Raw genomic sequence first — 24,909 nt, forward strand, 5'->3', positions numbered from 1 at the left:
AGCCAAACACCTTCTCAAACAAGAAAAAATGTAGGGCGGGACTTGATTTTGTCCATTGAGAATTGATTGGATCGTTGGTTTGCTATTGCTGTGATGTCATGTGAGTGGCATTTTGCCCTTGCACCAGTAAACAGAGATGAGAAAAGATGCAAGAGTTATTTTGATAAGCATGCAAAATAAAAAATAGTAATGATGTGAGTGGATACATCATTTATAATAAACACTGAAATATTCTATAAAACATAAGTATTGTTCAATGCTTTCTTACAAATACATTTTAAACTGTTAATATGCCCTCTCCCTTCTTTAGCTCAGATAACGCTGGAATAAAAATAAAAAGAGTAGGCTATAATTCCAAACATGATGTTTCTGAATAGCAGCCAAATGCGCACTAGCAGGAATGTCTAAAAAGATAAGATGAACAGATTAATAAAAGACGTTGCTTATGTGTGAGAGTCACCAGAATTCGCATTTGCGGCGCTATCTAAGTGCACATTTTCCTCCGCTAATTGAAAGATTGAAGAAATTAGATGAATGCATCTCCCAGTTTTCATCCATCACAGGAAGATGCGAGCTCCATGGCAACTAATCAAACACAGCAATTCTTAGCTTAGTCACTGGCTTGCAGCCAAAACGAGTCCCTGTTCTTGAAGATAATGACTCCTTGATGCCAGCAAACATCCATTCTCCAGTTTAATTAACCTTCAATATATTACATGCATCCATGTTTCTGGCTTTTTATGGAGGCTGATCCGATCAAAACTGTTCAGTCTTTCTTTCTGCCACTAGTTTATTTGATTATGCCAAGTCTGCCCTCGTGTGGTCTGTAAAGGAACTGACGGCTGGATTGGTAAACTGATGATTAATAAAAGACTGTTAATTGCTGTCCATCGGAGCCAACTGGAGGGTACAGGACGCCAACAAAACAAACCTAATATAGTGATGAAGTATATTATAATAAGTAGACACTATCTGGATAGAACATAGGCCTACATCCATAATGCAGGGACATCCATACATCCATAAGGGAGTGATGTGTGCAGATCAGCCAGCTTCATGACTTTTGGTAGCCTAAGTAAATTGAATTGCGCATACTTTTATCATAAAATAATGTCTTGTTTCTATCCAAACCCTTTGTCATGTCCCTGAGGCACTTAATCGAATACATACTTAGAAAATACTTAAGAAAATGTGCACAGCGTCTATAATTTTTGCCAATATTGTAAGTATTTATATGCATTACTTTCTTGTGAAAAAAATATATTTTCTAAAAAATGTAAGATATTTTATGAAAAATAGACACAAAAAGTTATGTCCCTCAGTCTGAACTCAACCCTGTCACTCCAACCATTCTTCGCCCATAATAATTTAGACTTCACCTATATGTGACATAATTTACCAGAAATGGTATCATAAGTCTCTTTAACAATGGTGCAGAAGATGGTAAGTAGTTTCATACTTCATATGAGGTGTATATTTTGAGGTGTATTATAGGTGGGGTTGAGCAAGCTTAACAGCTCAACCCCATCATATCAAATTAAGATGGAAAATTATTATTTTAATCCATAAGTTTATACAATGTACTTATTTCATTGCATGAGGAGCAGTGGCCATTTTGAGCAAAATACCTTAACCCTGTCCCATATCTGTATATTTCTCATTGTTTCGGGGTTGAAAGCTTGTGACAGGGTTGAAATGTTCACTTAATTTATGAATGATTTTAAAAATAAAAAAAATATTAATTAAATAAATACTTACCAAAACCATGACAATAGAATATTTTATGTAATGAGTCCACTTAAAAAACTGACAAGCATCCTATGTCAGAAATGTCTGCCATATCCGCAGCAGAAAGACTGTGTTGTGTATGCAGATGTTGACCCAGAAAGAAGGGCACAATATGGGATTGAGACAAAATTTAAAAATATAAAATTGAAGGCAATGTCTCCCTTCAAATCTCTTACAGTCTTCAACCCCGTCACACTATTCTCAACTATTCTTTTAGCAAAAAATTGGGCATTTCTTGCTGATCACCACCTGACATGTTAAGGATGACTAACACAATAAAATTGTGGTTTTAGTTACACATCTAAATTGAAAACATGTTTTACAAAAATAAAGAGACCACAGACACACAATTTGTTTTAGTTTTGTGTAAAATCCTTTTTAAACCAATTCTATTTAGTCCATTACGGGGTTGAGGGGGGAATGCCTATAATAAAAGGTAGGAAAATATAACTTGTTAGAGGTTTGATATGTGCCTAATGATGTGGGGTATTTAGAAAATTAATCATTCAAGTTTAAAAAAAACAACAACAATTCAGTGGAAATATTACTGAATCCCAGGAATGGCCCTCTATCAAAAAAAATATCAAATCAAGCTACATTTATTTTAAAGCTGGTATTGTTAATCTGGTCTAACTGGGTTTTCTTGTGGTCACTTTTCAGCTGGTCAGGCCTAGAGGCCAGTAAACCAAGAGACCAGCAAACCAATGTAATGCAATAGAATTCATATAAGCACAAGCGTTGCTGAAGTGTGTGTATGTCTATAACGTCTCGGTTACGACTGTAACCTTAGTTCCCTGAATAGGGAACGAGACGCTGCGTCACCGCTTTGGGAACGCCCCTGCGTGATTGCGTCGTGAAGCACGTATGTCATCAGTCCAATAGAGAGACGGAACGTCATAGGCGGGTGACGTCATAGACCCGGAAGCTATAAAGCACACCGGCAAACACACGCCGTTAGCTTCTGAAGAAGGCCTGAAACAAGGCGCTTGCGGGCATGCGAGGAGTATGGCCGGGTGACGCAGCGTCTCGTTCCCTATTCAGGGAACTAAGGTTACAGTCGTAACCGAGACGTTCCCCTTCAAGGGAACTCGAGCTGCGTCACCGCTTTGGGAACGAGAATACCCACGTCCCCATGCGAGTCTGGATGCCCGCCTGTGCAAGCTACGAGGCGAGTACCCGAGACCCCGGAGTAGAATTAACGTCTAGCTCATAGAACCTGACAAAAGTATGCGGCGAGGACCACCCCGCCGCATCACACACTTCCTGCAGAGAGGCCCCTGCCAAGAGAGCTTGGGAAGCAGCCATACTCCTAGTGGAGTGGGACCGAACAGCCAAAGGAGAAGGCTGTCCGGCCGCCCCATAAGCCAGTGAGATAGCCTCGACTACCCACTTGCTCATCCTCTGCTTTGACACCGGACCCCCACGGGATGGAGGTCCGTAGCAAACAAACAACTGATCAGTTTTTCTCCACAGGGCAGCTCTGTGGATATAGGCGTCTAAGGCGCAAACTGGACAAAGCAGATTTAACTTTTCCTGGTCTGACGTCACAAAGGGAGGAGGACAGAAGGCCTGGAGCACAATAGGTCTCACAGGATTAGTGAGGACCTTAGGAATATACCCGGGCCTCGGAGAGAGAAAGGCCTTAGCCATACCCGGGGCAAACTCCAAGCACGAGGGTGCGACAGAGAGGGCTTGCAAGTCCCCAATTCTTTTAAGAGAAGAAATAGCAAGAAGAAAAATAGTTTTGAAAGTGAGAAATTTCTCAGGAACTTCCTCGAGCGGCTCGAAGGGAGCCTCGGAAAGGCCTCGAAGGACGATGGATAAGTCCCAGGCCGGCACCCTGGTGCGTGTCACAGGTCTCAGCCTCAAGGTTCCACGGAGGAAACGAGTTACTAGAGGGTGTCGCCCTAATGAAACACCACTCAAAGGAGTGTGGTAAGCAGCTATGGCCGCCACGTACACCTTTAGTGTGGAGGGGGCTAACCCAGCAGAGAATCTCTCCTGCAGGAACTCCAGCACCACGCTCGCAGGGCAGTTAACTGGATCCCGCAGGCGATCTCGACACCATAAGGTGAAGAGTCTCCACTTCAGGTAGTAAAGTTTCCTCGTAGAAGGAGCTCTGGAGTGTAGAATGGTCTCAACAACCTCAGTTGAGAGACCGGAACTTATGAGCTGGGTCCCCTCAGAGGCCAAGCCCACAGTTTCCACAACTCCGGGCGGGGGTGAACAAAAACTCCGCCCGCCTGAGAGAGAAGGTCCCTCCGGAACGGAATCTCCAGGGGAGAGCCGTCGAGGAGAGACACCAGATCCGAGAACCATACCCGGCCCGGCCAGAACGGGGCTACTAGAAGGAGACGGGCCCCGTCCCGGCGCACTCTCTCTAGAACTCCCGGAAGCAGAGCGATCGGGGGGAAAGCGTACAGGGGCAGCCTCGGCCACTCCTGTACCATCGCATCCAGTCCGAGAGGAGCTGGAGGCGACAGGGAGAACCACAGATGACAATGAGAGTTCTCGTGAGTGGCGAACAGGTCCACTTGGGCCCTGCCAAACTTCTCCCAAAGGAGCTCCACCACATCGGTGTGGAGTCTCCACTCCCCGGGCCTTGGCCCCTGCCTCGACAGGATGTCTGCTTCCACGTTCAACCGCCCAGGAATGTACATAGCCCTGACTGACAGCAATTTTCCCTGAGCCCAGAGGAGGATAAGGCGCGCCAGCTTGTATAAGCGACGAGACCTCAAACCCCCCTGATGGTTGATGTAGGAGACCACCGATGTGCTGTCTGTGCGTACAAGCACATGATGGCCCCTGAGATGCGGCAGGAAGTGCTTCAGAGCCTGAAACACCGCCAACATTTCCAGGCAATTTATATGCCATGAACGCTGGTGCTCCTGCCACAGACCCTGGGCCGAGCGACCACTCATGGTCGCCCCCCAGCCCGTCAGGGAGGCATCCGTGGTCAGAGAAGTACGCTGACACGGTGCCCCCAGCGACGGGCCCTGGGTCAGGAACCTGGGGTCCTTCCACATAACCAAGGTGCGGAGACACCGCCGCGTTGCCTTGATTACGCGAAAGGGGTTCCCCCTCGGGGAAAAACCCCTGGTCTTGAGCCACCACTGTAGCGGCCTCATGAACAGCAGGCCCGAAGGAATAACATTGGACGCGGCTGCCATCAGACCCAACAGTCTCTGAAACTGCTTTACAGTGAGCGGCTGGTCTAGCTTCACCCCTTTCACGGCTGAGAGGATTGACCCCACGCGAGGCTCCGACAGACGAGCCTGCATAGCGACCGAATCCCAACTCACCCCGAGATAAGTGATCTTCTGCACAGGAGAGAGAACACTCTTCTTGGAGTTGAGCCTCAGCCCCAACCTCCTCATATGCGCGAGAACAACATCTCGATGCTGAACCGCGAGACGCGCTGACTGTGCTAGTATCAGCCAGTCGTCGATGTAATTGAGGATGCGGATCCCCTGCAAACGCAAGGGGACCAGAGCAGCGTCCACACACTTCGTGAACGTGCGGGGTGAAAGGGCTAAACCGAAAGGAAGCACCCGATATTGGTACGCTTCTCCCCTGAAAGCGAACCTCAGGAACTTCCTGTGCTGCGGAAGGATGGAGACATGGAAATACGCATCTTTGAGATCTATCGTGACAAACCAGTCCTCGGACCTGATCTGAGACACGATCTGTTTGAGTGTCAGCATCCTGAACTTGAGCTTTGCCACGGCTCGGTTCAGGACGCGAAGATCCAAGATGGGGCGCAGCCCACCATCCTTCTTTGGCACTATGAAGTACCGGCTGTAAAAGCCTGACTCCCTGTCCGGGGGGGGAACCCTCTCTATAGCCCCCTTTTGCAGCAGAGTCTGTACTTCTTGAGTCATCACCAGAGCCTGCACCGGGTCCACCACAGTGGAGAGGACCCCGTTGAAGCTGGGGGGACGGCATCTGAACTGAATCGCGTACCCCAACTTTACACATCGCAGGACCCAACGAGATATGTGAGGCAGATTTTCCCACTCTGACACAAAATCTACTAAGGGAACCAGCCTCTCGAGGCTGGTCTCTGATGTACTCTGCACCGCGAGTGCAGCGCCCTGAAGCGGCGAACCGGCAGGGAACGACTGACTCGACGGCATAATTTCCCTCCGAAGAGGGTGCGGGCCATGCTCGAATGACCCGCGGGGCCCCTCCGCGCCCCGGCACTCGGGCGGGGTTGGCGGACTGACCCCGTGAGGGTACCGCGGACGCACGGGTACCGTGTACAGCGGTAAGCACCGTGCGTCCGCGGAGGGGACCACCCTCACTGTCCTGGGCCCAGAGGCGTCAGGACTTCTTTGACGCAGCCTTCCTCGCCACAATGACTGTCCTCAGATCAGCCCTGGGGTTAGAAGGCTGCGCCTGTGAGCGCCGCGCACCCGACGACCCTTTCTGCGGGGGTGTACGAGTGGCGACACTCACTCTTTGCTGCGCCCTGTGTGAGGAGCTCGTACTCGGCATCTGCTGCTCCCGCCCAGCAGCAGACGAGACCTGGGGCTTACGGGGAAGGAACTGCTTGAGCGCCGCTGCCTGCTTTTTCGCCTCCAGGAACCTGTCGGTAACCGTGGTGACAGCGTCACCGAACAGGCCCTCCGGAGACAGCGGCGCATCGAGCAAAAAACTCTTGTCCCTTTCCTTAATGTCCGTAAGATTAAGCCACAAATGTCTCTCCGTGGCCACTAGGGCTGCCATAGAACGGCCGACGCATCGGGCCGTCTCCTTGGTGGCACGGAGAGCGAGATCGGCAGTCGATCGAAGTTCATTAATAGTATCGACTCCGATCTCGTGGCTTTCCCCCAGGTCCCTTAGCAGATCAGCCTGATATGCCTGCACAATAGACATAGTGTGCAGACACGCGGCGGCTTGACCTGCTGCCGAATATGCTTTGCCCACAAACGATGATGTCACTTTCAGAGGTTTTGTGGGCAAAGTCGGAGCCTTTACGGCTGACGCAGACTCGGGTGACAGATGGCTCGCAAGCGTCTGTTCAACCCGAGGCAGCTGACCGTAACCGTGTCTCTTACACCCCGTGATATTACTATAAACAGACGTTTGCGGGGTGAAAATGCGTGCAGACACGGGCCGCTTCCAGGACCTCGACACCTCGGTGTGGAGGTCCGGGAAAAACGGCAGACTCCTTCGAGGAGGCTGAACAGAGTGCGCGGGGAGAAAGCGCTCGTCGAGTCTGCTTTTTACGGCAGCTCGCTCATGATGTTCGTGTGGCCAGTCAATGTGTAGTCTGGCCACCGCTCTGCTCAGCACCTCCATAAGCTCCTCACTTGCAGGGGAATGAAGTGACGAGTCTCCACCCCCTGCATCGATGCTACAGACATCAACCTCCTCGGAGGAAGATAGCTGCAGTATCGCGGCCGCTCCCCGGGCGGGAGAAGCCGCAGAGCGGGCTCCCGATCCCAGAGAGGCAGCGCTGGATCTGGCGGGTGAAGGAAGAGATAGGGCGGGGCCCGTCTCCATCCCCTCCGTCAGATCCTTTTGCGAACCCCACGACATGAGTCGCCGCTGAGCCTCAGCAGCAGCGGGACCCGTGCCGTGGGGAGCGCTAACCGGGACGCCCTCCTCGAAGAGCGCCCGGCGGGATCGCAGCACACGAAGAGGCAGAGCCTCACAATGCTCGCAGCCGGCACCCTCGAGTGCCGACTGCGCGTGCTGCTCTCCCAAACAAACAACGCACATCAAGTGTGTATCCCCGCTCGTGATGTAACGTGAGCAGGGAGGAACACACTGTCTGTAACGCTGTTCGCTCGTCATACTTTTTTCTCTTGTATCAATGTGGTGAATAGTGCAAACGTAACAAAACAATCTGAACTCAGACACAACACAAAGACACTTGGACAGAATAACACAGAGCGCTTGTTGAAGGCAACAGAAGCTAACGGCGTGTGTTTGCCGGTGTGCTTTATAGCTTCCGGGTCTATGACGTCACCCGCCTATGACGTTCCGTCTCTCTATTGGACTGATGACATACGTGCTTCACGACGCAATCACGCAGGGGCGTTCCCAAAGCGGTGACGCAGCTCGAGTTCCCTTGAAGGGGAACTATTAATAGCCTGTCTGAAGACATTTTGATAGGCTTGTCAATGTTCTGTGTATTTGTTTGTACATTTTATTTGGTGTTCTTCCATGTCAGTTTCTTGTTGGAAATTGACTACTTATGCCATTTTGCCATTCAATATATTAACTCGCCGTCCTGAAAAGATTTAAAAAAAAAAAAAAAAAATCAGATAGGACGTAGGAACTTGTGTTTATAGCAATCTTTTCCGGACGGCGAGTTTAGTGCGGCTGCACAAGTCGACGGTTAAGGATTACAGTGATGCAGTGAAATGTGAGTGAATTGTATCAAATGTACTTGTTTTATGATGTTAATATGTCTTATGAGACTCGTGGTTTCCGTGGTCACGGTCCCTGAAGTAATCTCTAAATCGCACCTCTATTTTGTCTCGCAGGAAGATATGGCTCATGCATAACGTTAAAATAGCCTATTTATTTTTAAAGACGACTAAGTTATTTTATTTTCTGGCGTCGTTATTTAATTAATTGAATCTGTTAATAATATTTATACTCTATAGTAATATTGATACTGTTCTAGTCTGAATATCTTTCACACATAACTAGATATTAAGTCTACAATTTGTTATATAGTCAATCCATCTCTCCATAAGTATATAATAAGAAAATATAATAGGATAGAGGTTATGACATGTACCAGATGCACTGATTATTTCTACCTGCTGTATTTTAGATCGACACACCCAGTTTGTTCTTCTTGCCCAATGGGCTGACAGCGGGGGTGGACCAAGATGTTGAGTGACATTCCTCGGGACGCCCTCCTCCGCCCACTCACCCGGAATGAGGTGGTGGGGATGTTGGTTAGACTGACCATCTTTGGAGCTGCAACATATTACAGCATCAAATGGGTGGTGGATGCTTTGGACCCAACACAAAAACAAAAATCCCAAGCCAAGAAAAGGGTAAAGTTATCTCTGCTACTGGGCGTGTGATAATAACTGTGACAGTAAATGTCGTTCCAGGGAATATTAAACTTAATTTACAGAACATATTTCATGCGAGCCTGTAGCTCAAAGTGCTTAATAAATTTGTAAGGATTTATTTCATCATGGCTTATATTGATTCATCCCAGTGACTCAAAAGACCCTTAATAGTGATAATGGCTTGACCATTATTTCTTGTAAATTTATTTATTTATTGACTCCCGCACTCTCCCCAGGCAGAGCAGCTGATGAAGCAGATAGGCGTAGAGGGCGTCAGTCTGACGGAGTACGAGATGAACATCGCCACTCATCTTGTTGATCCTCGCAGCATCAAAGTAAACACCAATACTGTTGTCATGTCAATCAATGGAAACCTTTCATCAAATCACTCTGTGCATCTCATCATATTGTGTTGACAGATTGGAAATGTTTTCCCTGTTCACACCCATGAAGGTGCAAACCTGTAATCATTATTACCATAGGCCAGGGGTTCTCAACTCTGGCCTTCGAGATCCTCTTTACTGCAGAGTTTATCTCCAACCCTGATCAAACTCACATGAACAAGCTAATCAAGGTCTTCAGGATGACTTGGGTGCTTTTCAAATGGAAAGCTGCATCCTAGTGAGGCTGCGTCCTTCCTAGATCAGTCCTTCAGGAGTTTCTATGCTAGACACCTCCTCAGCATTGAACACTAGAATGAGACGGTCTAGTAAGTTTGCATGGCTACATCACACATGTTCCTGCCCCCATGGTCACAGCAGAAAAATACTTGATTTGGAAAAATACTTTGTATTAAAAATCATTATATTAACTGACTTTATATTAAGGAAATGCAGTGAATGACAACTGTCTGTGATAATTTGTCCTAATTTTCTTAAGGGACACGATTGCTTTATATGATCAACAGATTGAATTTAGGCTTTGAATTTTAAAGGATTAGTTCACCCAAAAAATGAAATTTCTTCCATTAATGACTCACCCCAATGTTGTAAGACCTCCGTTCATCCTCGGAACACAGTTTAAGATATTTTAGATTTAGTCCGAGGGCTTTCAGTCCTTTGAATGTAAGTGTATGCACACTTTGCTGTCCACGTCCAGAAAGGTAATGAAAACATCATCAAAGTAGTCCATATGTGACATCATTTGGTTAGTTAGACTCTTTTGAAGCGTCGACAATACATTTTGGTCCAAAAATAACAAAAACTAAGACTTTATTAAGCATTGTCTTCTCTTCCGCTTTTGTTTGAATCCGCGTTCACGACGCCACAGTGACGCTGCTGACGTAAGACGCTGTGACGTGTTATCTGGTGCGATAGCAGATACTAGATAACACGTCACAGCGTCTTACGCTGATCATTTAGGTAGCATATTTACGGAGCCCTGCATAAGACATGCAGGATAAAACTAGTAGGCTAAATCGTGCACACGATTTATAAATCGAGAGAACAAATGAGTAAATCGTGTGAACGGTTAAGCAAATCGATGGAACAAATTTGTCAATTTTGCGCACAATTAACTTTTTTTTTTCTTGCACGTCATGTGTGGGGCTCGATCCGTACATATTAACTAACACATTGCTTTAATCTATTTTACAAACAAATCTAAATTAGTATTTCAAATAATATCTATGCGTTACATAATGGCGTAGTTTTGCCTTGCGATTACGTAATGACGTCATAGCGCAATGACGTCACAACGTCATTTAGCAACTTTTAGCAACAACTCGATCTGCCTTTAGCAACTTCCCCTGAAAATTTGTTGGCAACAGTGGCTTCAACTGCACAAAGCTAAAGAGAAAGCGGCAACTGTGTGCTGATTCCACCGCTTGGCCTTTAAGTCAAAAGTGTAGGCCTATTTGTCAGCGTTCCACTCCGTCTCGGAGCGCGTGCGCAAAAAAACTGCCTGCCAACGTACAAGTGTGAATTTGAATTTCCTTTCGCGGCAGTTATAATAACATAAATCACATTACACCCAATAACTCATTCCATCCCTAACATGCAGTAATGTTAATACTTCATTTGACAAGCTATCAACAAGTAGAATTGACCATGACATCCTTATTCCAGAAAAGTTATGCATGAATGTGCATAAAAACAGCACCCTGATAAAGAGGTTGACTGGCTCAAAGTATTTTGAGTATTTTGAAAATACAAAAATACTCATCTTAAATGTATTTAAATACAAATTACATTAGATTTTTCCAAAGGCTTTAAAATACAAAATAGTATTTTGTATTTCAAATACGTATTTTAAATACATGTATTTGAAATACTGCCCATCCCTGACAACATGCCGATTGTTCAGATGACAAATTATCTTTCTGGATATCAATTTTTTCAGTAGGCAAAAACTCCATAAAACAGTTTTAAAAGTTGTGAAAATTACATGATCTAGAACCTTTATACAGTGCGTGCCATTGTTAAGACTGTCCCTGTAAAGAGACTGTAAAAAGACTGTAAAGTCATTATCTCATTTTCATCAGCGTTAAATTCAGTCTGGCATCTAACCTGACTAAGGTCTATTGGCCCGATAGCGCCCTTCCAAGTGATTATTAGCCTATATGATTGAAAATCTTCTTCCTTTTCTTTGTAAGGTGACATGGAGAGATGTTGCTGGGCTAGATGAGGTCATCTCAGAGCTGCAAGACACTGTCATTTTGCCTTTCCAGAAACGTCATCTCTTCTGTGGTTCCAAACTCTTGCAACCTCCCAAAGGTGAGTCATGGAAAAAGCGTATGGGCCCGAACTTGTCAGTACATTTTTATCATACTTGCAGGTAGCAGTATATGTAAAATATCAAAGTGAAATTTGTTATTCATCTTTTTTTTTGTTGCAATTCCCAGGTGTACTGTTGTATGGGCCACCGGGATGTGGTAAGACTTTAATTGCCAAAGCAACAGCGAAAGCATCTGGATGCCGCTTTATTAATCTACAGGCCTCCACTTTGACTGACAAGTGGTACGGCGAATCGCAAAAGCTGACGGCTGCTGTATTCTCAATGGCAGTCAAGATTCAGCCTTGCATCATTTTCATTGATGAAATAGGTAACCACTGAATATGCTCTAAAATTGGACAGATATTTAGAGATTCCAGACAGATAGGAAAAAAATTACAATGCCAGCTTGTTTAATGTGCCAAATAAATTTACTCAGCACTACTAGGGTGATAAGCTTACTGTAATCACTATGGATATGCCGGTGTTTTATATTCATGGATTTTATGGAAAACGTGGTACGTGTACATTTGCATAATGACTGCAATGTTTTCGATGCTCTGTCTAAGCACTATATTTTCAATGCTGATGACATTTGAATAATACTGTTCTGTGACCCGTCATCTGTGAAACTGAAGAGTCTGGACGCTGCACGCCGAGTCTCTCAGGCGTTTTATCATAGTGTACTAGCTGAAACGTCAGTAAAAGTAAATTATTTTAATTAGTTGTGCTTTTTTTAAAGCCGGTACCGTGGATTAAATTACAGATGCTGAAGATGCAGAATTGTAGAAAAACTATGACTGCAAAAAAGTTTCTATGTAGTTGCTTTAATTTATTGTATAAAATATAAAAAAATAACTACAAATACTATATCTTTGCACTGTATACAATTTTACCTAAACTGTAAATTATAAATATGTTTAAATACTATATGAATTAAATATTTAAAAGTTTGGGGTCAGTAAGATTTTTTTTTAAAGAAATTAATCATTTTAAACAGCATTAAAACAAAATAGTTTTTACTGTATTGTTGATGAAATAAATGCAGACTTGGTGAGCATTAAAGGTCTTCTTTCAAAAACACAAAAAAATCTTACTGACCCCAAACTTTTGAACAATAGTGTATATGTAGTTCTACATTTAATTTTCCTCATGCTAAATATAATTTAAATTTCTTTTGATTTTGGGTTGATTTTATAGTTTACAGTTATGAAATATATATCTAAATATAATCTGTCTCTTGTCTCAGATTCATTCCTGAGGAATCGTTCCTGTATGGACCATGAGGCCACAGCTATGATGAAGGCCCAGTTCATGAGTCTGTGGGATGGACTAGACACAGCAGCAAACAGTCAGGTAACACACACACACACACACACACACACACACACACACATAGGTCATTGCATTTCTTCAAAAGTGTTAGGAATATAAAATGTGATAGGAAATAAAAATGTATGTCAATGTCCAGGTAATGGTGATGGGGGCTACTAACAGACCACAGGATGTGGATGCAGCAATTCTGCGCAGAATGCCTACTGCTTTTCATGTAGGCCTGCCTGTGAGTCTGATTATTACACACACACACACCTTTACGTTCTGTTTTTGTTAATTGCCCATCTTAATCATGACAAAACTAAATAATTGTTGGTCTATTTTTAGAATGCAGCTCAAAGAGAAGAAATCCTTCGACTAATTCTGTCTGGTGAAAACGTAAGACATTAAGCTCATCTCATCTGCACAAAAATTAATTCACAAAATATTTTGTCTGTTTAAATATATTACTTATATTAAAGGTGATGTGGCATATATTTACACTACCATTCAAATGTTTGTGGTCAGTAAGATTTTCAAATGTTTTTAAAAAAGAAATCTTGCTAACACTTTACAATAAGATTTCATTTGTTAACATTATACTTATACAACTAAACTCCAGGGCAAAAAAATGGGCCATGCCCAAAATGGGTAAACACTAAGCTTTTGATTGTCTTAACCACAAATTATTGACAAATTAGCTAAATTTCAGCAAATGCTTATACTTTAAAAAAACATTGTTGTCTTAGATAAACATCAAAGACTGTATGAAGTTTTTGGCAGAATATGGCAAGTTGTGTGTGGAGCGATGAGTCACAATGAAACACGAGTTGCATGGTGATGCTCCAGAGACAACCAAGAAGTGGCTTGAGAACAAGCCCATCAGGCTCATGTTTTGAACCCTATAGTGGGTTGTTCATTGTGAATGTTCACATTAAAATCAAACAGGGAGACATTTTTCAATTGCTCATGAACTGTTTGTTAAAAAAAACTGTCTGCATGTTTACCCACATGGCTTAAGCATTTAAATAAAACAAAGGGGAATGCTATTTTGTGCTTTAACTACAGTATTTGTGCAATTCTTGCCAATTTTCTTAATTTTCCTTATTTCTTTGCCCAGGAGTGTACATTAGTTAACATGAACTAACTATTAACAATATTTTTACAACATTTATTGATCTTTATTAATGTCAACATACTAATACAAATTTGAGAGATCAAACGTTGTATCTGGTAACATTAGTCAATGCACTGTGAACTAACATGAACATTAATAAAGGTTAATAAATGCTATAAATATATATTTCTCTTTTTTTAGTTAAGGCATTAATTAAAGGGTTAGTTCACCCACAAATGAAAATTCATCATTTACTCACCCTCATGCCATTCCAAACCAAACCCATAAGACTTTTGTTCCTTTTTGGAACACAAATGAAGATCTTTTTGATGAAATCTGAGAGCTTTCTGTCCCTCCATTGCAACTGAAACTTTGACGCTTCAAAAAGTTCATAAAGAGATCATAAAACTAATCCATATGAATTGAGTGGTTCAGTCCAAAATTTTCTGATGACACGTTCGCTTTATATGATGAACAGATTAAATGTAGGCTTTTATTCACATTTAAACATCAACTAAATCCTCAGATATGGTAAACGGAAGCTCAAGCATGTTCGCTGGACGTGTAAGAACCAGTGAGGTTCATTATTGTGTTATGCAGCACGTTTGAGCTTCTGCAAGAACCAATGAGGTTAATTTTCGTGTGTCACGCAGCACGTTTGAGCTTCAGCAAGAGGTTTGTTTGTTCTCGAGCGTCAAGCAGGTTCTGTTGAGCTTCTGTTTATGTATGCTGATCAGTGTTTATTATTGAATAAAAGCCTAAATTCAAACTATTCATCATATAAAAAGATTGTCTCTTCAGAAAATTTGGACTAAACCGCTCAACTGATATGGATTAGTTTTACGATCTCTTTATGAACTTTTTGAAGTGTCAAAATGATATTTGTATAGCTGTCAATGGAGGGTCAGAAAGCTCTCAGATTTAATCAAAAAGATTTTCACTTGTGTTCCAAAGATGAACGAATGTCTTAGGGGTTTGGAATGGCATGAGGGTGAGTAATTAATGACAGAATTAAATTTTTTTGCTGATCTATCCCTTTAAAAAATGATACCTTATTGTAATGTGTTAAAGTATGTCTCTTATGCTCACCAAGACTGCATTTATTTAATCAAAGTATCACATGATCCTTCAGAAATCATTCTAATATGCTGATTTGGTGCTTAAGAAGCATCTTATTATTATTAATGTTGAAAAAATGTGTGCTACTTAATATTTAATATTATACTTAATATTTTTCCAGGATTCTTTGATGAATACCAAGTTATTATAAAAGTATTTACTGTCCCTTTTGATCAATTTAATGCACCCTTGCTTAATAAAAAAACTGACCACAAAATTTTGAACGGTTGTGTGTGTATATACAAGTATATATAAATTATTTTATTTTAATCTTTATTTTTCATCAGTTAAGTAACGCAATTAACCTGAAGGAAATAGCTGGGCAAACCGAGGGCTACTCCGGCAGTGATCTGAGAGAGCTGTGCAGGGACGCCGCCATGTACCGTGTTAGAGACTATGTCCGCAAACAGCAGATGAAACAGATTGCACAACAGTTCCAGCTGGATGAAGAGGAAGAGTATGTCTAAGATGCTTTTTATAATACACACACAATGTTATTTCATTTTATGTGTGTGCACAAAACGCAGCTCTCACATCATGTCCTAACCAAAGAGGTCTATAATATCTGTAGAAATCTATCCCATTAATCTCAAGTCGTTTCTCAACTGGTTCATCTTTCTGTTTTGTTAGAAGAGAAACAAACCAAGATATTCTTGTGAGTTTTGAGATAATGTGTAAATGTGTTTGTAATACCGTTTGTGGTTATGGAAAGAAGGAACTGGCAAACATTTAAAGACGTTAATAAATAAATGAACAAACGCAAAGTAAAAGCAGCAGCCCCTCACGGACTACTGCCGTGCACACACGTAACAAAACGTAAACAAAACAACGTAAAGTCCAGGCCTGGTCCTCTCTCGTCCTTCACTGGTGTCGCTCGTTCTTATATGCCTCTGGGCTCCCTCATGAGAGGACTCACTCCTCCCACGTCTTTCGCTCGCCAACCTCACCACAGTGTTAAATATAATGTCATTTAAAGTTGGCACGAAACAGCGATAGTTTTTTTTTTTTTTTTACGGCAGTGGCTCAGTGGTTCATGTAGGTTTGTCTACAAACCGGAAGGTTGGTGGTTCAATCCCCGGTTCCACCTGACCAAGTGTCGAGGTGTCCATGAGCAAGACACCTAACCCCAGTGGCTCCCGACGAGCTGGATGGCGCCTTGCATGGCTGACACCGCCGTCGGTGTGTGAATGAGTGAATGTGAGGCAATATGTAAAGCGTTTTGGATGGCCATGGGTCTGTTGAAAGCACTATATAAATGCGATCCATTTACCATTTACTATTATGATGTATATCCGAATAAAACAGCTTCTCGTAGGGTGTTATGTGAGTGACAGGTTGTCCAGCCCTCACGCTAGTAAATGCGTCATCAGAGAAGAGATACAATTATAATAAATACTGGAATATTCCATTAAAAAAATCAAGAATTGTCCGTTATGGTTTCAGTGTGAATTTAAATTATTTTTTTTTCTCACTGTATATTACTGTAAAAACTGAAAATTAGTTGACAAGAAAATAATGTCACAATGCAAAAAAAGTCATATACTCTTCAAGATATTCTTGAAAGTTTTGAAATGCTGTGTAAATATGTAGGAGTGAATGTAAAAGTATATTGCTCACTTAAATCTAGCCTTGCCTCATGTCACTGATTTTGTCCCTGATGTCCTCTGGTGTATCCTCAGGCATGTGGACAGCACGCAGCTGAGGCCCGTGACTCAACTGGACCTGCTGTTTGGCCTAGATAAGATGAGAGAGTCCAAACAGGCCACAGTTCCAGCTGACCCAGCAAATCTGAGAGAGGTGCCTCTGGACTGAAAACCTCTCACTTTACACGTTCATGCTCTCATTTTTTTCTCTCTCACTTATTTCTGCCTCAGTCTTTCTCTCCTTTTCACATTTCTGTCTCAAACATTATTACTTTGCACTATAATGAATTTAGTCACACACTGAATACAACTATGTGCATATTTATTGTAACAATAATAATAGTAAATAAGGGATAATCCACGGCTAGCTAACTATTTTAATGCACGACGTGGAGGCAAAGAACCGCCTGACGCGAAGCAGAGTTTGCATCAACGAAGTGCAAAATCGTTTAATGCACAGCTAGCCATGGATTATCCTGCTTATATTTTGCCAGCACTGACAACTTAAAGCTGTTATTGATGTTTGTTTATTACACACCTTCCAGCCAATCAGAATCGAGTATTCAGACAGACCATGTTATGATAATAATAATAGTATACAAGCATACATATTTCTGATATGATCATCTGTTGGGTGCATATTGTGTAGAAGCAAATATCGAACCACTTTTTGGACTTGAGAGTAAGGAATAAACAAACTTTGCTATGTCTATAAATGTTTTAGTATTTAGGACCACATTTCCTGAAACACTAAGTCTAACTGTCTTATTAGGATGCATGAGTGTTACTCGGAAGTTATACTGAATGGTGCATGTGTGATCTTCGTTAACACCAATTTAGCCATGATAAGATGACTGTGTTCATTTGTGTAGGGGGCATGCCTGGGTCATATTTTAACCCAAAATCAAAAAATTTTGCATAAGGAAAATGAGTTTCTTTTGCACTGTGACATTGTTTTCATGGCAATTCTCAATTTTTACAGTAATGTGATATATTGATATATGCGTTTTATATTATTTAAAAGTATTTAGTTCATACTTCATGATTATATAGTAGTATAAATATAATTATATTTATTACATTTCAATACATTAATTTTGAATGTATTATTATACTGTCTTTTATTACTATGGGCCCTAATGATCTGAGCACATGGTCTAAAGCGCACGGCGCAAGTGCACTTAGTGTGTCTGAATCCACTTTTGCTAGTCTAAAAGGGTTTTCCCTATTCTCTTAATGAGTCATGGGTGTGTTTTGGGCGTAACGTGCAATAAACCAATCAGAGTATCATCTCCCATTCCCTTTAAAAGCCAGTTGCGCCTGTACCATGGCGGATTTGCTATTTACATGGCGGGATTTGCGAGCGGAAAGACTGAACGCTTCTCCATAGAGGAATCCTTTTATTTTTAATATTTAAAAATGTTTATTTGCTGCTGCGCGTCCCAGTGTGTGTGTAATAAGCAAAGTGTACGCATGTTGTGGACCCAGCTATAGGCGCAAATTACTAACACGCTCTTTAAATAACACAAAAATATTGCGGCATGGACTTAACACCAGGTTTTTGTTGGTCAATGGCGCAGTCGTTTTCATTTGTCTCAAAATAGCAATCCGCAAACAATGCGCCTTGAGACTTTGAGACTAATTTCAAATTTGTATCTTTTGGTTTTGGGTTGAAATATTTTTTGTGAGATCAAAGTGACTAGATATTTATCATTTGTTTGTCTTAGTGTACAAAAAAAATTTAGTTGTAGAAATAAAAATATCTAAAAATAAAAAAAGCCTCTCATAAAGAAATGGCTCTTTAGGTATAGACGGCATTGTGTCCACTTGAAGCAAGGTTGTATATACTTGATCAAAGGGATAAATCACACGGACAAATGGTGCTACATGTATCATCTACTAAGAATGAAGTCATTTGTTGCATTGGTTATTGAAAGATGTTAAACATCTATCATATATGGATGCTCGGATTAGTCAGAGTGTGTTTAGAAAGCTTTATCTTGGAACATAATTAATATCACTCAATGTGTCAAACCAGCATCATGATACTCATTTATCGGGTAATAATTGGACACAAAGGTCAGTTTCTTTCTTGACTTCTTGGCCGTCTTTACTAAAGTTTCTGGCCTTTCACCAGCTCTAATTGCAAAATTTTTGCTCTTGCCAAACCGTTCCAAAGATTTAAGCAATTGTTTTCCCATTGGCTGAATATGTTATGAGGCAGCCATATGTCTCCATGTGGTACTTTGATAATGGGTGTTGGAAAAAAAATTACGTCTGGCAGCTTAATTAACTGTCCGTCAAACATTGCTTATTGAAATGGCAAATACATTTATTCAGATTGATGCTTTTATCAATTATTTGCCAATATGACATACTTAACATGTAAATGAAACGTGCTTGTTTGGCAAACTGTGCCCACAATAATTCACTGTTTGTGGAGAGGCTTGGCTTCCTTTGGCACCAGATGGCACCTTTAATGCTGCTCTGTTCCACTTTGAATGTTTGTTGTTCTGCTTTGGTAATCAGGTACTTGGTTGTTTTATGATGAACAATCTAAAGAGATGAGGGAAATAAACTTAGGTTTTCTGCTTGCTTTTTGTTGTTGCAATCACCTTCTGTTATCGCATACAATATTGGTCTTAATGTTGGGATAGTTTTGCTGAAAATAGCTTTTCCCTGTTAAATTCTATCATATTTCCTTGCTTATTTTGTCTTTGGGGGAAAAAAGCAATCATTCACTCCAGGGTACCCGCGGGACCTTAAAAAGTCTTAAATGTCTTTAAATTCTAAATCAAAATTTTAAGGCCTTAAAAGTCTTAAATTCGCTGAAGTATTGAGTTCTAGGTCTTAAATAATTTTAAACAGGTCTTAATTTTCCTACGTCCATGTAACGCTACTCCATTGCTCATTGAAATGCTCCCGCAATGTTTTAGTGTGTGTGTGTATGTTGTTCGTTTTTTCGCTAGTGAGAGACCAACATGCATCTTATATAGCAGCCAATCAGCTTTCGTGTTATTGGCGCGGGTCTCTTTCGGATTGTACCACAGACACATCAAACGGATTTTATTCTTCAGCTTCAGTTCTCCAGTTCTTCCAGTTCACGCGATCGTGAAAGCAAAGGCGAATCTTTCTCACCTGCCATCTCGTATAATGACCAAATAAAAGTTTGATATGCCCGATAGCACTAAACAAAGAGTTTAAAAAGCGATGGAAACCCCGAACTCATTCGCTACTGACACACGGACTGATGTCAGACTGGCCGCGGATTCTGCATGCGTTTGCCGCCTGTCAGCGCTCGCGCGAGTGTACCGAATCTAGGCACATTCATAGATATCCATATGGGCTCATTACTGTAGCAATCCAATATAGCCTAGCCTATACCCACCCCTGCCTGTGTCGTTAGTATTAATCACACAACAACAACAACGGGGAAAAATAAACAGTAGCCTACATAAACTTAAAGCACTGTTTGTACCGGTATCTGTATATTTAAGTTGTATTTATTTGTCCTATTGTCAAACAAGATGCATGCATTTTGTTTTGTTTTTATTGCCATGTGTGACTATAGTGCATCTAATATAATGATATGGTAAATGTGGCATCCTAATTATGAAAAAAAAAAGAAACATGCACATTTCTGAAAATGACCACCACAAAATCAGTAATTTTGATCTCACAAAAAAAATGTATATACATACACACACACTATCGGTCAAAAGTTTGCGAACGGTTCGATTTTTTAAATGTTTTTTAAAGAAGTCTCTCCTGCAAGGCTGCATTTATTTGATCCAAAATACAGCAAAAACAGTATTATTGTGAATAATGTTTTTTTTTTTTTTTTTTTTTTACAATTTAAAATAACTATTTTATATTTCAATATATATCTTAAAATATAATTTATTTCTGTGATTCAAAGCTGAATTTTCAGCATCATGCTCCAGACTTTAGAGTCACATAATCCTTCAGAAATCTTTTTTTTTTTTTTACTTTTTTTTTATCCATCAAAGAATCCAAAAAAAATGTTTTACACAACTGTGTTCAACACTGATAATAATCATAAATGTTTGTTGATCATCAGATCCTCATATGAGAATGATTAGAGATTTAGTGAAGGATCATGTGACACTGAAGACTGGAGTAATGATGATAAATTCAGCTTTGATCACAGGAATAAATGACACTACTATATATTCACATAGAAAATAGTCACAACAGAACTGTCACAATATTACAGCTTTTTGTATTTTTAATAACATAAATGCAGCATTGGTGAGCAGAATGTTAAAACATTAAAAAATCTTTTCGTTCTCAGACTTTTGACGGGTAGTGTGTTTGTATATTAATCCTGGTGGGGTTGAGCTATGAGGAAGTGCAAGATTACTAATACTTACTTAATTTTGCAAGTAATTTTGTGATTCTGCATTTCCTTTTGTACGTTTTTTTTTTTTTTAATTGCGTGATATAGGTCTTAAATTTAATTCATAATGGTCTTGAAAAGGTCTTAAAAAGTCTTAAATTTGACTTGGTGAAACCTGCAGATACCCTGTCACTCGTTGTCTGGCCAAATTTAAGATTAAATACTTCTCTCATAAAGTGCTTTCCCAACTTATAATAAACTAATAAACCCATCTGGAATATATTCAATGATTGTCAGAATCATGGCTTTTGTCAGTAAAAATGCAAACCCTCACCGTTCTTGATGTTAACATCAGTCTTTTGGCCTTTTCACCATCTCCACTCATGTACAGAGTGTTCTGTTCTAGCAATATAACAAGAGACGTAAGAGAAGCTGTTGACATTCAACTCTTTGCTGTACTTTGTGCCTCGTTTGCATCAAAACTGCATAACATGTTACAGTCATAAGTCTTTTTTCTTTGAATCATAAAACTCTCTCATCACCTCTTTCTCTCCATTCCTCAGTTAACAGTCAAAAATAGACACTGAAAGAAAACAGAAATAGAACTGATGTCAGAGTGTTCACAATATTAGGCCTGTTGCTGAAATGAGTGATCTGTTGTTTGGCAGTTTTCCTCTGTGAAAGTGAAATATAACTATATGCTTGAATATTATCAAATTGAATTTCTAACCTGGAACCACTCTGAAAGGGAGAGGTTTTTTATCACGGTCCGCAGTAGGAGTCCACAAGAGGGCAGTGTTTGTATTGCAATATTTCCGAGACTTAAAGGAATAGTTCACCTAAAAACAACTTCAGGAGAAGTTCTGAAATTATGCTGTCGTTTTCTTTCCCATGCAGTCGCAATGAATGGGAACTGATGCTTTCAATATTCTATAGTTTTTCAATAGTCTTTTGAAGTCATAGTTTTATGTCAGGGATGGACCCAAATTGAAGTCATAATTTACTGAAAATCTTGAAATATGCCCTAGCTCTCTTTGGCACATATGTTGGACAAGTAACAATGTCCAGTTCGTAAGCGTATCATTTTGAGTCTTTAAAAAAAAAAAAAAAAAAAATGAAAATGCTACTGTTTTTACTTCCTCTTTCCAGTTTCAAAGTCCACATATTTGTATTGAAAAGAGTGACTAGTATAATTATTCAAAATGTCTGAAAAAAGAAAAGTCTTACGGGTTTGGAACAACATGAGAGTGAGCAAATGATCACAGAATTGTCATTTTTGGGTCTACTAATCCTTTAAATCCTGACTTAAGGCATTAAACCAGATCCACTGCTGGAAAACGCTTCCTTTAAAATCTAGATCTCTCGCCTCTGTGTAATTCTCTTCTCTGAAGCATGTGAATGTACATATGAGTTTGTAGGATTTATTTAAAATGTTTTTGTAGGAAGTCTTTTATGCTCAACAAGGTTGCATTTATTCAAAAATACAGTACATTGTTAAGTATCATTATAAATATTATCATTTAAAATGACTGTTTTCTATTTTAATATATTCAAGGCATGTGACGGTATCAAATTTTCATGTTGCGATTAATTGCTGAAGCTTTTATCTCAGTATACGGTATCATCTTTATGCCATTACAACTTTTTATTTGAATAATGTGTTATTAAATGCTGAAATTTATATTTAACTAAGATTAATAAATGCATTAGAAGTATTTTTCATTGTCAGTTTGTTAATGATTTAACTAATGTTAAATAATGGAGCCTTATTGTAAAGTGCGTGACTAAACAAGAAAGAATCAGAACATATTCAAACAATATCTAGGGCATGTAGTCCAGATTAAAATATAAAAATGTTTAAGTTTGAAAATGAATAGCTTTAAGTCTTTAAGTATTAAATATTGGGTTATGTGATGAGCACTGTAGCGAATATAGAAATCTGAATGGCTGTGTGAAACATTTAACTGTGCTACTGTGCTACTGTTTAGTAGCACAGTATGTTTTGTTTACAAGGATTACCGGGGAAACGGCTGCATTTTGGCTGTTCCATCAACGCCATCTGCTGTCAGAGAGTGAATGTGCCTTTTCATTCAGCGCATCTCCTTCACTCGTTCCGCCATGAGCTGCTCATGCACGTTGGGTTTGTTTACATCAGTGCACGTTCTTCTTAAACGGTTGATGGGTAAAGTATTCTTAAAATGCATTCTAAAAATCGGAATAATTCGTAATAAATAATTATTCACAGTATTTTTGAAGTCATGTTCATTATCGTGATATATTGTATTACCGTATACCGGCACATGTCTAACTGCTTGATGTTTTTCTGGAAATCATGATACTTTTTCAGGATTCTTCAATGAATAGAACAGCATTTATTTGAAATAGAAATATTTTGTAGCATTATGTCTTATGTCTCGAATGCATCTTTGATTAATATATGTAATAATTTCTTAATAAAACATTTACTGACCCCAAGCTTTTGAACGGTTGTGTAGTTTTCAAAACATCAAAGCTTTTATCTAGTATTGTTCAATACAGTATCAGAATATATAGAGGGGTAACACCTATCTATCTATCTATCTATCTATCTATCTATCTATCTATCTATCTATCTATCTATCTATCTATCTATCTATCTGTCTGTCTGTCTGTCTGTCTGTCTGTCTGTCTGTCTGTCTGTCTGTCTGTCTGTCTGTCTGTCTGTCTGTCTGTCTGTCTGTCTGTCTGTCTGTCTCTCTGTCTGTCTACACACACTGTGAAATAGGGAACGTGAAACTTTTTTATTATTATCATTCTGCAGTTTCTTGATGAACAGGAACTTTAATACTGCCATAACATGCAAATGCAAATCACTGGAAAAGTATTCATTAGGACTATTTGAGTTCTTGCATTTATTTCTGATCATAGGCTGTTATGGAATGCACATATTTATTATAAAATTATAACCGTAAAATAAATACCAGATGTCATCAGGATTGCGTGTTGTTTTAATTAGAGTAGTGTGTTTTGATGTGTGATTGAGAGGCGCAGGCTACATGCTGTTTTACTGATTACCGCATCTTTAAATGTTTTGTAAAAAAGCAGGGCCTAGTATCTCAAAACAGGTTTGATGTACGTTTTGAAACTACTGTAACCAAGTAAGTCATGTCACCTTTGTTTATATAGGACTTTATACAATACAGATTGTTTCAAAGTGGCTTTACAGTAATAAACAGTATAATGATCAATGATGCTAACAGAATTAAATTCTGCTGTAAAGCAGCTTTATAAAAAGACAATGGTGTCATTATTCAGCTGAAATCAGTTCAGTGTTGATTCAGTTCAGTTCAATAACAGTGTCGAAGTAGCAAAAATCGTCAATTATGAATCAAAGTTCAATCCGTTGTAGAGCAGCTCTGCTGATGTCATTATTCAGCTCAATGCAGTTTAAATTTGCATCTCATCTAAAGCCCTGCTTCCACCGAAATTACCCGGATCAATTTGTACCGGGAAACCCCCCCTCTGTCTCTATATATGAGACAGAGAGTAATGTCCCAATAGCCTACTTTAACAAACGCATCAATTGTATTAATATGACTAATACTGATGAATAAAACTGATTAATACAATAAAGTAGCCACTAAGCCACCACACTAATTAAAAAATATATAAAATAACATAAAGTGAAAATAAAGTGGCATTTTGGGGTTATGGAAACAACAGTTACCATGTTGAATAATACACAATACCAACAGGGACTGTTAATGAAACATGAAAACTGCTCCTGATGAACAGAATGAACATCATACCTGCATGCAAATCCTTCCCAGCTAA

General features: G+C 40.3%; 1 protein-coding gene across 3 annotated transcripts in view; it reads left to right on the forward strand.

Moving 5' to 3' along the window:
* The first annotated feature begins 7,866 nt into the window (after positions 1-7,866).
* Positions 7,867-24,909, forward strand: part of atad1a (ATPase family AAA domain containing 1a) — a 39,146-nt gene continuing 22,103 nt past the window's right edge. The window contains exons 1-11 of one of the 3 annotated variants that reach the window (XM_079816177.1): positions 7,867-8,164; positions 8,582-8,810; positions 9,068-9,166; positions 11,425-11,545; positions 11,674-11,874; positions 12,793-12,899; positions 13,015-13,104; positions 13,206-13,256; positions 15,381-15,550; positions 16,773-16,890; positions 23,085-24,364. In XM_079816177.1, coding sequence (XP_079672303.1) covers positions 8,640-8,810; positions 9,068-9,166; positions 11,425-11,545; positions 11,674-11,874; positions 12,793-12,899; positions 13,015-13,104; positions 13,206-13,256; positions 15,381-15,550; positions 16,773-16,890; positions 23,085-23,087 — 1,131 coding nt within the window. In that variant the 5' untranslated portion in view covers positions 7,867-8,164; positions 8,582-8,639 and the 3' untranslated portion in view covers positions 23,088-24,364. Of the gene's footprint in view, positions 8,165-8,581; positions 8,811-9,067; positions 9,167-11,424; positions 11,546-11,673; positions 11,875-12,792; positions 12,900-13,014; positions 13,105-13,205; positions 13,257-15,380; positions 15,551-16,772; positions 18,515-23,084; positions 24,365-24,909 lie in introns of those variants that run through there. The other 2 variants (XM_079816176.1, XM_079816175.1) reach the window with 2 other exon arrangements.

This window comes from Gobio gobio (genome assembly GCF_949357685.1).
Source record: "Gobio gobio genome assembly, chromosome: 4".
Classification (NCBI taxonomy): domain Eukaryota; kingdom Metazoa; phylum Chordata; class Actinopteri; order Cypriniformes; family Gobionidae; genus Gobio; species Gobio gobio.